General features: G+C 41.3%; 1 protein-coding gene across 1 annotated transcript in view; it reads left to right on the top strand.

Moving 5' to 3' along the window:
- cemip (cell migration inducing hyaluronidase 1) overlaps window positions 1-12,965 on the top strand; it is a 147,454-nt gene that overhangs the window by 101,120 nt on the left and 33,369 nt on the right. Inside the window, exon 15 of the mRNA XM_083995386.1 lies at window positions 478-606. Coding sequence (XP_083851512.1) covers window positions 478-606 — 129 coding nt within the window. The remainder of the gene's footprint in view (window positions 1-477; window positions 607-12,965) is intronic.

Below are 12,965 nucleotides of genomic sequence, written 5' to 3'. Positions count from 1 at the left end.
CAAATGGATACCAACTGTCTTCGTAACAAAAAGACACACCAAAAAACATCCAAATACCTCCATGCTGCTCGTATGTAATGTCCGTCTTGTATTGAAGCCCCGAAATGCAAAATTGTTCCGAAAAAAATTAAATAAGTCTATATTTCAAGCTTGTTTGTAGCGGAAGCTCATCTTCGTGCGAGATTTGAACGGACCAGGAAGAGGAGCTTCCGCTACAAACAAGCTTGAAATATAGACTTATTTAACACCTATTTAAGTGTAGGACGTTATATATGCACATTATTTTCAGTTCATCAACTGGTCAGAAAAAGCCGTTTATCTGGAACTGACCAACTTGCTTCAGTATTCCTCCACACAGACAGGCTCCGCGCTGTATCACTCCGCCTATGTTTAGGTTTATTACCTGGACATTAATTGTTCTCTCTCCCTGTGTGTGTGTGTGTGTGTGTGTGTGTGTGTGTGTGTGTGATCCCTCAGGAGACAGGTTTCTGGTTCCTCTTCCACCACGTGCCCACCGGCCCCTCTGAGGGCCTGTACTCCCCCGGACACACTGAACACAACCCTATGGGCCAGTTCATCAACAACAGAGCCCACTCCAACTACAGGGTGAGTGTCATATGTTTCAATTCAATTCAGTTCAATATACTTCATTGTCTCCGTGGGGACATTTGTTTTGGACTCTGTCCATCTGCAGCTCCATAGAAACAACCTCAAAGCAACACACGCTCTCATACACACACACATGTAATGACCCCCCCACATAGCTACACATTGCATGACCCACACCATTCATAGTGCACAAAAACTATCCTTAAAGGGATAGTTCACCCAAAATTCAAATTTCACTCATTATCTACTCACCCTCATGTCAACTAAGAGCTGTGAGAATTTTCAGAGTCCTCCGTTCCTTCTCTGAGTTACGGGGGGGTCCGCACAGCAGTATTTGTCCATAATGGTTGTGAGTGGATACCACTTTTCTTCGTCCAAAAAGACACACCAAAAAACATCCAAATACCTCCACACTGCTCGTCTGTAATGTCCCTCTTGAATTGAAGCCCCGACATGAGAAATTGTTCCGAAAAAAAATAAATAAGTCTATATTTTAAGCTTGTTTTTGGCGGAAACTCCCAGTGTCTCGGTTCACTGCTCTTCCTGTCAGTGCAAATCTCGCGTGATTTGCACTTTCATTTTTCATGAAATTGTGACACTGAAACAACAACATGCATTCATTTACTCCAATATTAATCAATCAATCAAGCCATCAGACTTTAAGACTTTTTATAAAAGCAACACAGCACACTTTGGTGTTTTTATTGCTTCTTTTCTATGAAGCACATTGTGTAGTGTTGCTTGTATTAAAAAAAATCTTATACAAATCAGGTCTAATGGATCCACCCCCTCACACACACAGAGAGAAAATAGATATAAAACCATAATAATGGGAGCTAAGGAAACGCTCAAAGCTGGAAAGCGCAGATAATTAGAAAATAATAAAATACAAAAATAGATGAGCTGTAACAAAATGAGTAAAACCAGAATAAGGTATGAGTAAACATGAAAATAAAATAATACATTGCTAAAACAGGATGTCTGAAAAAGAGTAAGGCCGGAAATAAATGTAGGAAAAGGATCAAGGAAATAATCATAGACTCACTAAAGCTTCAAATAACAAAACAGAACAAAAAACAGGCTTAATGTTAGGTTAACTAAACTTAATTTATTGGGACTAGAGTGAAGTTAATGAGGTTCACACACTGTGATTAATGAATATTTAAATAACATGAAACAGTTGACAGAACTACTCACAGTGAATAATTTAACAACCCTGAAGGAAACTGATTTCTGTTGATCAGTTGATCATCTTGTAAATTGTAATGATAATGATTGAAGCTTCACCTTTTTTACTGTTACTTGGAAAACGGTGTGTGCTCACATCAGAGGAGTGTGTGAGGTGGTGTCTGTCATCATCAACAACTGCTAAATTTACTTTTTCTATTCTATTCTATTCTGATCTTTTAATGATCACCACTCTCAACATTTAGTGGAGTGGCCCCTGTTAACACTGTGGCCGCTCATCAAGTCGTCCAGTTTGAGCCAGAGAGGCGGTTGTAGAGTGGAGCACATTTGGAAATCCACTTGACTTCATGTCCACTATCTTAATTTGCCAGAACTGCATACGTGGTGTAAAGCCTAAAGTCAGAAACCAGAAGATCCAATAATCACAGGCAGAGGTTTCAAAACAGCTAGACAAACTTGTTAACCAAAAACTGAACTGGGTCAAATACACAAAACAAGAGGGAAAGACGAGGTCAGATCGCTGGAACGCTCACTAGGGAATCAGACAGACGATCTGGCACAGAAGGGAAGGAGAACACACCTTTAACACACAAGGGGTTGGGGATAATAGCTGAGTTTCCATTACAGGTTTTTTCAAAATAAAAGTGATATTTCTGAAATTTCGAAAGAAAAAAAAATTGCTTTTTTAGTCGGGGAGCCACAGGCTCAAAAATGGGTTGAACCTGACATCGTCCGTTATACTTTTTATTTGTGTTTTTTCTGTTAACTTTGACACTAAGGAACAATAATTGAGGGGTCTGCTCTGCCGGAAATATCGCGAAAAAAAATTGTGGCCATTTCACTGTATGCACCCTTTATTTTTCGACAGGAAATTGTAAAAAATGTTTTTTTTCTTCAAATCCTCAGTAGCCTGGGTAGGCTGTCAATGAATGCATTTCAGATACACAGAACACATGTGGTGACAACATCCACTGAAAAAATAACTCTTAAAACACATTTCTACATGATTTTGTATCAATTTTATGGAAAAAAAATTAGGCGTTTTCTCACTTTTTCCCAATATTTTCATCTTTACTTCATTGGCAATCAACTATGGGTCCAGGTTATGACATCAGTCAATGTGTCATCATTTTCAGCAAACAGTATACTCATTCCAGTGAAAAAATTATAAAAATCCAACCAAAATCATTGGTTCTATGATAATTTCACTACTAGCTGGCGATCAACAGGCTCAGAGCCTCAATAGAATTTTAGGCTAGGCCTACTCTCGAAATTCCAAAAGACATACTGGATGTTTAGCATCATGGTACACTCACAAACACGAGCTTAGTATTTGAATGAGTTTGAAACAACCAACAGTTACCAGTGTTTCTAGTTTAGCTGTTAGTTGAAATTCAACTCCCGTGGGAAACCCCCTAAAAAGGTAGTTGGGGTACCTGTAACCAGACTTTCAAAAATTCCGAAATTTTTAATTTGGCCTTAAGTAACTTGTGAGGGGTCAAACTAGGGGTTTTTCACGATTCTGAGTTGATTGCAAGCATTAGCTTTTCATCCAAAACACTCCTTGGTGTAAAAAAAAAAACAGCCACACCCACTTTTCCTGTTCATCGGAAAGGAACAACCCCCTCCCCCCACCAATAGAATGTATTAGAAGTTATTCCTTAGCATGGCACAGGTTGTCTTTAATGTCACATATCACTACTAAATACTCAATATAATATAACTTACATTCTACCCCTTTTTCTTGGTAGGACCCTCCAGGAGTTTACAATGTTTTAATTGCAACTATTAACGCAAATTCAACCAGTCCTCATGTATTCTCATCCGCCACGCAATTTATCACCACAACCTCTCTGTAAATTTGCTATCATAGACTACTGTGGCTAGTTATGGTCACAGGAATTAATGATGTGATGTTGTCAATAGCTATGTGATTTTTTTTTTTTAATTAACTCATTGAGTGCCAACCACGTAATTTCTCGTTTTTCGTTCCCATGCGTTGAGTGCCAAAAACGTAATTTTACGTTTTTTGCTTTTTTTTTAAATTATGAAAATAGACACTTTAATACACATTATATGTAAATTTGGGGACTCTACGACGAGGAGAACTGAAATAGATGACGATCAAAGTCACATGACAGCTCATGATCTGGAAGTTTTTATCATAACTCAGCTTCTGCAAACGAGTTCTGCATGCAGATGCAGCGCAGCTGCTCTGCAGCTGCTCCGCTCTCACCCGCGCTGCTGCAGCAGCTGGGAGCTGAAACAGGAAGCTCTCAGCCGACAGTCCGCCCGGTCTTCACCTCGAGCAACACCGTGTCCTCCCCAAAGTCCCCCCGCGGTAAAATCTGATGGTCTCTGGGCCAAAGCAGACCGCCGTCACCGACCCGAACCACAGAAGGACCGCGACCACCGGCGGGACCGGTCTTCCCGAGCCGCGGTGGCCGACTGACCCTCACGTTCCGCGGGGAGAAGCTGTGACACGGCACGGTGCGTCTGTGTTATTGTTGTTTAGTGGCGCCCCCCCCGCCCCCGATGGTGGTTTTGTGAATAGAACAACAATTGTTGTATATATTTATCTTATACGAGCCCTTTGATCCAGAAATGCGAGTGTCAGAAGAGCGACAGACACAAACAGCGCACCTTTCATAAAAGACGCTCTATCTCCTTTTCTAGAAAAAAAGGAGGGATTTTGGTGAAACCCAGCCATGTTTAGCTTGACTTTTCTCAGGAACGGAGGCACGTAGAAACAAACGGTTTGTGGCCACTTGAAGCATTAAGTTAAACCTTTCAATTGAGCCACAGTATGTGTTGGTGGCAATAATATAGAATACACTATGGCTCTACATAAAAAGTCAAAAATGGTCTAAATTGCCGGTACACTTGACTAAAACTTTGGAAAGGAGCGCGTTAATAATCATTTTTAATTATTGTTTTCATATATTAAGCTATTATGCGGATTGGGAGTGTGAGAGAGAAAAAAAACACTGGGTGCACACCAGATTTAACATACCAGTAAAAGCTGAAATGCACACACACACACACACCCTTCTCACTGCTGGGTATACATGTAAATTAAAAAGTTGCTTTATTGGTTTCTTTTTTTATTATTTGCCATGGTAAATGGGCCTAAATGTTGCTTAGTGGTAGTTAGTTGGTTGACAATATACAACTTTTTACGTCTGATACATTAATATTATCTATATCTTTTTTGAAGAACTTGACGTTTTTCATGCCACTACATTGATAACATGCATAAGAAACCTATTGTCAACTTAGCTTAATTGTTAGTTGGCTAACAGTAAATATCATGGCTCATTAGCCAACTCTATGTATGTGTTACACACCCCAAACTGCATCTGATGATCATTTCATTTTCTTAAATGCTCGCTGACAGCCCCAATAGCTATCTAGCTATGGCTAAGGCCTATGCATGGTCTTAGAGAGGATGTGTGCAGTTGATTGATTGATTCTTTTTAATGACCACACAGCCAGGCTGGTGGAATTTGCTTCCAGTACAGCTCATTGGTACAGGTTCCTTCCAAACATTTAACTCACTGAGTGCCAACCACGTAGTTTTACGTTTTTCGTTCCCATGTGTTGTGTGCCAAAAACCTAATTTTACGTGCCCTCTAGGAGCCAAAACGTGTGCTAAAGTGCCCTCTTGGGAGCCAAAACGTGTGCTAAAGTGCCCTCATGGTGGGCAAAACGTGTGCTAAAGTGCCCTCATGGGGGCCAAAAATGCACACTTAAGTGCCCTCTAGGAGCCAAAACGCGTGCTTAAGTGCCCTCATGGCAGCCAAAACGTGTGCTCAAGTACCCTCTAGGAGCCAAAACGCGTGCTAAAGTGCCCTTATGGCAGCCAAAACATGTGCTAAAATGCCCACTAGGAGCCAAAACGTGTGCTAAAGTGCCCTCTTGGGAGCCAAAAACGTACACTTAAGTGCCCTCTAGGAGCCAAAACATGTGCTAAAGTGCCCACTAGGAGCCAAAACGTGTGCTAAAGTGCCCTCTTGGGAGCCAAAACGTGTGCTAAAGTGCCCTCATGGTGGGCAAAACGTGTGCTAAAGTGCCCTCATGGGGGGCAAAACGTGTGCTAAAGTGCCCTCATGGGGGGCAAAACGTGTGCTAAAGTGCCCTCATGGGGGGCAAAACGTGTGCTAAAGTGCCCTCTAGGAGCCAAAACGTGTGTTTAAGTGCCCTCTAGGAGCCAAAACGTGTGCTAAAGTGCCCTCATGGCAGCCAAAACGTGTGCTAAAGTGCCTTCTTCAGTGGTGAGGACGCGCTATTATGTGCCCTTTTTTTTCCTTTTTGCCCCTGCCCTTCAAAAAGTCTGTGCACGCCACTGCTCCAGCAGCTCGGAGCCGAAACAGGAAGCTCTCAGCCTTCATCTCGTGCAACACCGTGTCCTCCCGCGGTAAAATGTGATGGTCTCTCGGCCAAAGCAGGCCGGCACCACCGACCCGTATACCACAGAAGGACCGCGACCACCGGTGGGACCGGTGTTCCCGACCTGCTGTGGCCCAGAGACCATCACGTTCCGCGGTGAGAGGCTGTGACACGGCATGGTGCATCTGTGTTATTGTTGTTTATTTTTAACACCATTTTAACATCACCTTATTTTAATAATAATATCTTTTTCTGGAATCACAATAAGGTTTCACCAGCTTTATCATATCTGATATTCTCATTTTGCTTGAAGGCATCATTAATGAAAGAACGTTCTTAATATTATTTTCATTCATTATATTCATATTTTATTTTTATTGAGAAGATTGTATGCTAGCTGTTCAAAATCATATTCCTGTTCTGGACATGTGTGCTGCTCATATGTCAGGAGTCAATGTTGCTCTTTACTGGATTGTCAGCCCCAGGTGTTTTACAGTTGTTCTACCTGGCATGTCACTGTTTACATTACAAAATAAAGTTTGTGTAGTGCCTGCATGGAGCTGACCTGCTGACAGATGTGTAGCTGACAGTGACTTTCCTCATCACTAAATCTATTCCACTTTCTGATCCTCCCTTACTCACACCAATGGGACTGGACAAATTTTGGGTGAATTCCAATTCCTCTCTTTTTTAACCCTCAATCTTAACCCTCAATCTCAAAAATGTGTGCCCCTGCTAGTGCTAGTGCTGTCCTGATGCAATAATGAAAATACTGCATTCTGGATAGCAAGGGCTATCCAGAATGCAGTATTTTCTTTGTTAATAGAGATATGAATATTACGAAAACCATTGTATTATCTAAGTCTAGGGCCATTTTATGGAGTATTTACCTCATTGTTACATAACATTTATTTTCTTATTTTAGGGGTATCGGCATTTAAGGGGTGTCCCATTTCTAAGTCACAAAATAGCCCTTAAAGCTGTACAGAAAAGAAAAATTAATTTGAGCCCACTGTGGGTCTTAACATTAGTGTAATAACTCATCTATCAGACGATGTAGCCCAAACTTTGTGCAAAATTCTATTTTCGAGAAAATCTGGGATGAAAGTGTGGTAGTTTTTTTCCGCATTGGATAATGCAGACACACGGGTTATGCGTCACGCTGCTCACGATTCATCAGCCACTGATATTGGATCCATTATCCGTCAATCAAACGTCTGAGACAACACACACACACCGAGCTCGGTCTCGCCCCAAACATTGAATATCCCGCCCGCTCAATAACGACCAATCAAATTTGTTTTCCTTGCTCGGGTAAACTTGTGTGGCAACTTGTGGAAAATCGTAGAAGGAGGCGACAAACAGGACAAACACAAGCTTGAGGGTTGAGGTTGAGGGTCCTGGAGATATCTGTACAGTGCTCAACATACATCAGCACACATGTTATGAGTTTTTAACTCATAACATTAAAGTAAGGTTAATAATATTACTTAGATTACAAAATATTTAGCACTCTATTAGTTGATGCAAAGATGTATACCCACAACAAAAGCTGGTACCTGACAGCACTATGTGTTTTTTGTGTCCTCTCTTCATTTCTAGCAAACTTGTTTCAGATTTTGCTGGTATAGTATGTGAAATCCGGTGCATGTCCAGTGTCTTTTCTCTTTCGTTCACTTGCTCCCGATCCATGTAATAAATTACATTTAGCCTATTGTAATTTTTTAATAAATTTTGCGACATTGCAAAATCCTGGAGGGTCTGTATAATGTCCTACAAAGAAAAAAGGGTAGAATATAAGTTATATTATATTGAGTATTTAGTAGTGATATGTGACATTAAAGACAACCTGTGCCATGCTAAGGAATAACTTCTAATACATTCTATTGGTGGGGGGAGGGGGTTGTTCCTTTCCTATGAACAGGAAAAGTGGGTGTGGCTGTTTTTTTTTTTACACCAAGGAGTGTTTTGGATGAAAAGCTAATGCTTGCAATCAACTCAGAATCGTGAAAAAACCCTAGTTTTACCCCTCACAAGTTACTTAAGGCCAAATTAAAAATGTCGGAATTTTTGAAAGTCTGGTTACAGGTACCACAACTACTTTTTTAGGGGGTTTCCCACGGGAGTTGAATTTCAACTAACAGCTAAACTAGAAACACTGGTAACTGTTGGTTGTTTCAAACTCATTCAAATACTAAGCTCGTGTTTGTGAGTGTACCATGATGCTAAACATCCAGTATGTCTTTTGGAATTTCGAGAGTAGGCCTAGCCTAAAATTCTATTGAGGCTCTGAGCCTGTTGATCGCCAGCTAGTAGTGAAATTATCATAGAACCAATGATTTTGGTTGGATTTTTATAATTTTTTCACTGGAATGAGTATACTGTTTGCTGAAAATGATGACACATTGACTGATGTCATAACCTGGACCCATAGTTGATTGCCAATGAAGTAAAGATGAAAATATTGGGAAAAAGTGAGAAAACGCCTAATTTTTTTCCATAAAATTGATACAAAATCATGTAGAAATGTGTTTTAAGAGTTATTTTTTCAGTGGATGTTGTCACCACATGTGTTCTGTGTATCTGAAATGCATTCATTGACAGCCTACCCAGGCTACTGAGGATTTGAAGAAAAAAAACATTTTTTACAATTTCCTGTCGAAAAATAAAGGGTGCATACAGTGAAATGGCCACAATATTTTTTCGCGATATTTCCGGCAGAGCAGACCCCTCAATTATTGTTCCTTAGTGTCAAAGTAAACAGAAAAAACACAAATAAAAAGTATAACGGACGATGTCAGGTTCAACCCATTTCCTTGAGCTTTTGAGCCTGTGGCTCCCTGACTATTTGCAGATGTTTCCATTGAAAGGTGTTTTGAGAATGAGCCGTAACTCTTGCAAAGTCTAGTTAGTCTTTACTGTATGTGTGGCAGTGGCCATGAATAAGGGATTTCTGGGAGAGGATTGGGAATGAGGATTTCACAGACCAACTGCATAGAAAACTTCAGGATGACCCGGGACACGTTCAATCAGCTGTGTGATGTTCTCGAACCAAATAAGTGTTTCCATAACACTTTTATATCCATACATCTGGAAAAAAAACCTCATGAGAGTGTAAAAATGTTTTAGTAATGCAGGCGTTTCCATTACAGTTTTTTATTGCGATATTTTGGTTTTATGCATTTCTAGGGATAATGGAAACACACCTAATGAGACACAGGTGAAACGTGGCGGGAAACCTGACAGGAAGAGGGGAATGACGCAGATGACTGACAAAATAAAACAGGAAATAAACAATAGAAAAGCCAAAACAGAAACTCTTAACAATGCTAATGGGTCCTGACACAGTGTAGTGTTTAACAGTCAGTGTGATCCCCAAGTGTTGTGTGAGACTGTTGCTACTATTGTTACTGCTCCATCTCCTGCTGTGCCAGTTTTCTCAAATGAGGAATGCAATAGTTTGGTGAAGTCTGGGAAAGTCAATGACATCAGATCAAAACTTCTATTCTCTCCAATAACACTCCATTTTGCCAACATCTCTGTTGGAAGAGGTTTTTGGCACTATTAGCCCTGCAGCACTAACAATAGTAAACAACTGGTTGTTTCCCAGTTCAAGTCAAACACTGTAATCCAGCTGCTTCTCCAGAAGAATAAACACTCATCCCTCTTTACCTCAAAATGAAAGGCGGATATCCAAGCTACAATTTGCAGCCAAAATCTGGTTGCCAAGTAACTTTACCCTCTTATCTAAAACTCCATATTGTGTTGTGCTTCAAGGTTCAGTCTTAGGTCTGATTCTGTTTGCCTTGCACATGCTTCCCTTTGGAAAAATAATAATAGGCCACTTTAAAGGTCTCTATCACCATTAAACCCTTCAACTTTTTTCCCCCTAGTTTATTTATTTCTTTTTTTCCCCTAGTTTATTTTTTTCCCTAGTTTATTTCAAACCAGACCACAGCAACCAGACAAAACAAACTACAGACACCAACATACCAATACACACACACACGTTAATGTGGGCCGAAATTCTTATTTGTGTCCCTCCAGACCTTCTACCCAAGACTGTGGATGGTCTGGGGTCCCTTGCAACAAATATTTAAACCCCTAAGGACCCTTTGGTGACATAATGGACCAGACTCTGACTCTGGACTTAAAGGGATATTTCAACATTTTGGCAAATTGGCCCATTGCCATAATCCCTATAGTTTTAGGTGTAGGTTCGGTGCAAGCTATTTTTAGAACAGCGGAGCAGAGCCGTGAGCTGCTCAGAGCTACGCTACGGAGGCTCATGGGATTTCTTGGTTTTTGGACAGAGTTGTTTTAGTTGTTTTTCTTGCCAAAAAACTCTCCCCGACCCGACAGCAGTTTTGCATGAATTTACCTCAAAAACAACTCTGTCACAACTTGTCCACCAGAGCGTTTTGGAGTTGTTGGATTGTGTATTTGATGAGGGAAACCAAGAAATCCCATTAGCCTCCGTAGCGTAGCTCTGAGCAGCTTGCGGCTCTGCTCCGCCTTTCTAAAAATAGCTTGCACCGACAATTTAAGGTAATGAAGCTACTCCTAAAACTATCCCTATAGTTTTAGGAGTAGCTTGATTACCTTAAATTGTCGGTGGCAATGGGCCAATTTGCCAAAATGAACTATCCCTTTAACATGCTCATCTTCTCATTCATTCTTGTTTCTTCCAGTTGAAGACTATTGTAAACCTCAGACCCATGAGGTCTCTATAGTGGAGATAAAAATATTAATTTGTTCTCATTTCATTTGCCTAAGTAAAACAACACTGGAAGATCATCGAGGAGCTACTCCCTCCTACTCAGTGCAGACAATAAAATAACACAGAGAAACACACATCAAAAGACAATAATAAGGATATTGATGTATTCGATTTTACAGTACAGTTTGACCAGGTTGTGACTTTAAATGCAGCAAATACAGCAGATTAATACAACCATGACTCACTGTTCTGCTGTTTTTGTTTTCAGAATCTGTCACTGATTTTCATTTCTCTTTAATATTAAAATCAGCTAAGAGCTGAGTAGAGAGCAAGACTTCACATTGACACCTGTGACCTGTCCTGTGAAACTGTGAGAAAGAGAGCTATAGGTGAAATAGTGAGAAAAACAAAAATCGAGGGCAGGCGACAAAAACAGAGGAAAGCCGGAGGAGAGGGACGAGATGGAGAGCATGGGAGAGGTTTCGGAGGCGCCTGCGGCATTAAGCTGAAGCTCAAGCAGAGAGAGATTTATGAGGCGTTAGTGGAGAGGAAGTGTTATTGTTTTGGTCCTCTTTTCTCTGCCCCCAACAGTGATCTCTTTTCTCTCCCGTCTCCGCCTCCGCCTTCGCATCCCTTCTTCGCTTTGAATTTAGATCATCCTAATGGCGGCGTGACTCTCGTCGGGCTGCCACCCCTTAGCTGTTGTTGGGGAGGGAAAAGGTCACGTCAGGGCTGCAGGTCGACAAAACAGAGAAGCAGCACAGTGTCGTTGTTGAGTTTGGCTCTCATCATTGCTGTTTTTATTTCACTGCTCCACCGGTTGTGAAAGCCAAAGCATCATCGAGTGAATCTTAAATTTGTCCTTTACTTAACATCAGTTAGGTTTCTCTTCCACATCTCAAAAGGCTGTAAAACACTATTTAGTTCTATTAAGCAATTTTGGTAATATTCACATATAATGAAATAAAGTTTTGGAATAGTGAAACATTAAATGAAGCTGTGGCTGAGGTCCTCAGTAGAGTAGGACGTCCTTCAGAGGACGTCATTAGAGTAGGTGGTCCAATCCAATACAGTCCATTTTTTTTATAAAGCACAATTTTAAATTAACACAAAGGTTTCCAGAGTACTGTGCAGTAAAATAAACACAATAAAAACATAATAAAAAGATAAAATACTAAAGCTAAAGAAAACACAATAAAACAGAATGAATAAATAGACTGTCCACCCCAGATAAAATATCCATGCACATAAAATCAACAACCTACGTGGTGTGAAAAGCCAAAGAAAAGAGGTGGATTTGAAGAAGAGTTTTAAAATTAGACAGTGAGGAGGCCTGTCTAATGTGCAGTGACAGTTCATTCCACAGTTTTGGAGCTGCAACAGAAAACACTCAGTCCCCTCTGAGCTTCAGCCTAGTTTTGGGAACTCTCAGGAGCAGCTGGTCAGCTGACCTGAGGGATCGGCTGGGTGTGTAGGGGTGCAGAAGCTCAGAGAGGTACGATGGAGCAAGACCATTTAGAGATTTAAAAGGAGTAGGAGGTCCTTCAGAGGACGTCGGTAGAGTAGGAGGTCCTTCAGAGGACATCGGTGGAGTAGGAGGTCCTTCAGAGGACGTCAGTGGAGTAGGAGGTCCTTCAGAGGACATCGGTGGAGTAGGAGGTCCTTCAGAGGACGTCAGTGGAGTAGAAGGTCCTTCAGAGGACATTGGTAGAGTAGAAGGTCCTTCTGAGGACGTCGGTGGAGTAGGAGGTCCTTCAGAGGACGTCAGTGGAGTAGAAGGTCCTTCAGAGGACATTGGTAGAGTAGGAGGTCCTTCAGAGGACGTCAGTGGAGTAGGAGGTCCTTCAGAGGACGTTGGTAGAGTAGGAGGTCCTTCAGAGGACGTCAGTGGAGTAGGAGGTCCTTCAGAGGACGTCAGTGGAGTAGGAGGTCCTTCAGAGGACGTCAGTGGAGTAGGAGGTCCTTCAGAGGACATCGGTGGAGTAGGAGGTCCTTCAGAGGACGTCAGTGGAGTAGAAGGTCCTTCAGAGGACATTGGTAGAGTAGAAGGTCCTTCTGA

This window comes from Trachurus trachurus (assembly GCF_905171665.1).
Source record: "Trachurus trachurus genome assembly, chromosome: 3".
Taxonomy (NCBI): domain Eukaryota; kingdom Metazoa; phylum Chordata; class Actinopteri; order Carangiformes; family Carangidae; genus Trachurus; species Trachurus trachurus.
This window is presented reverse-complemented; position numbering and strand designations above follow the sequence as displayed.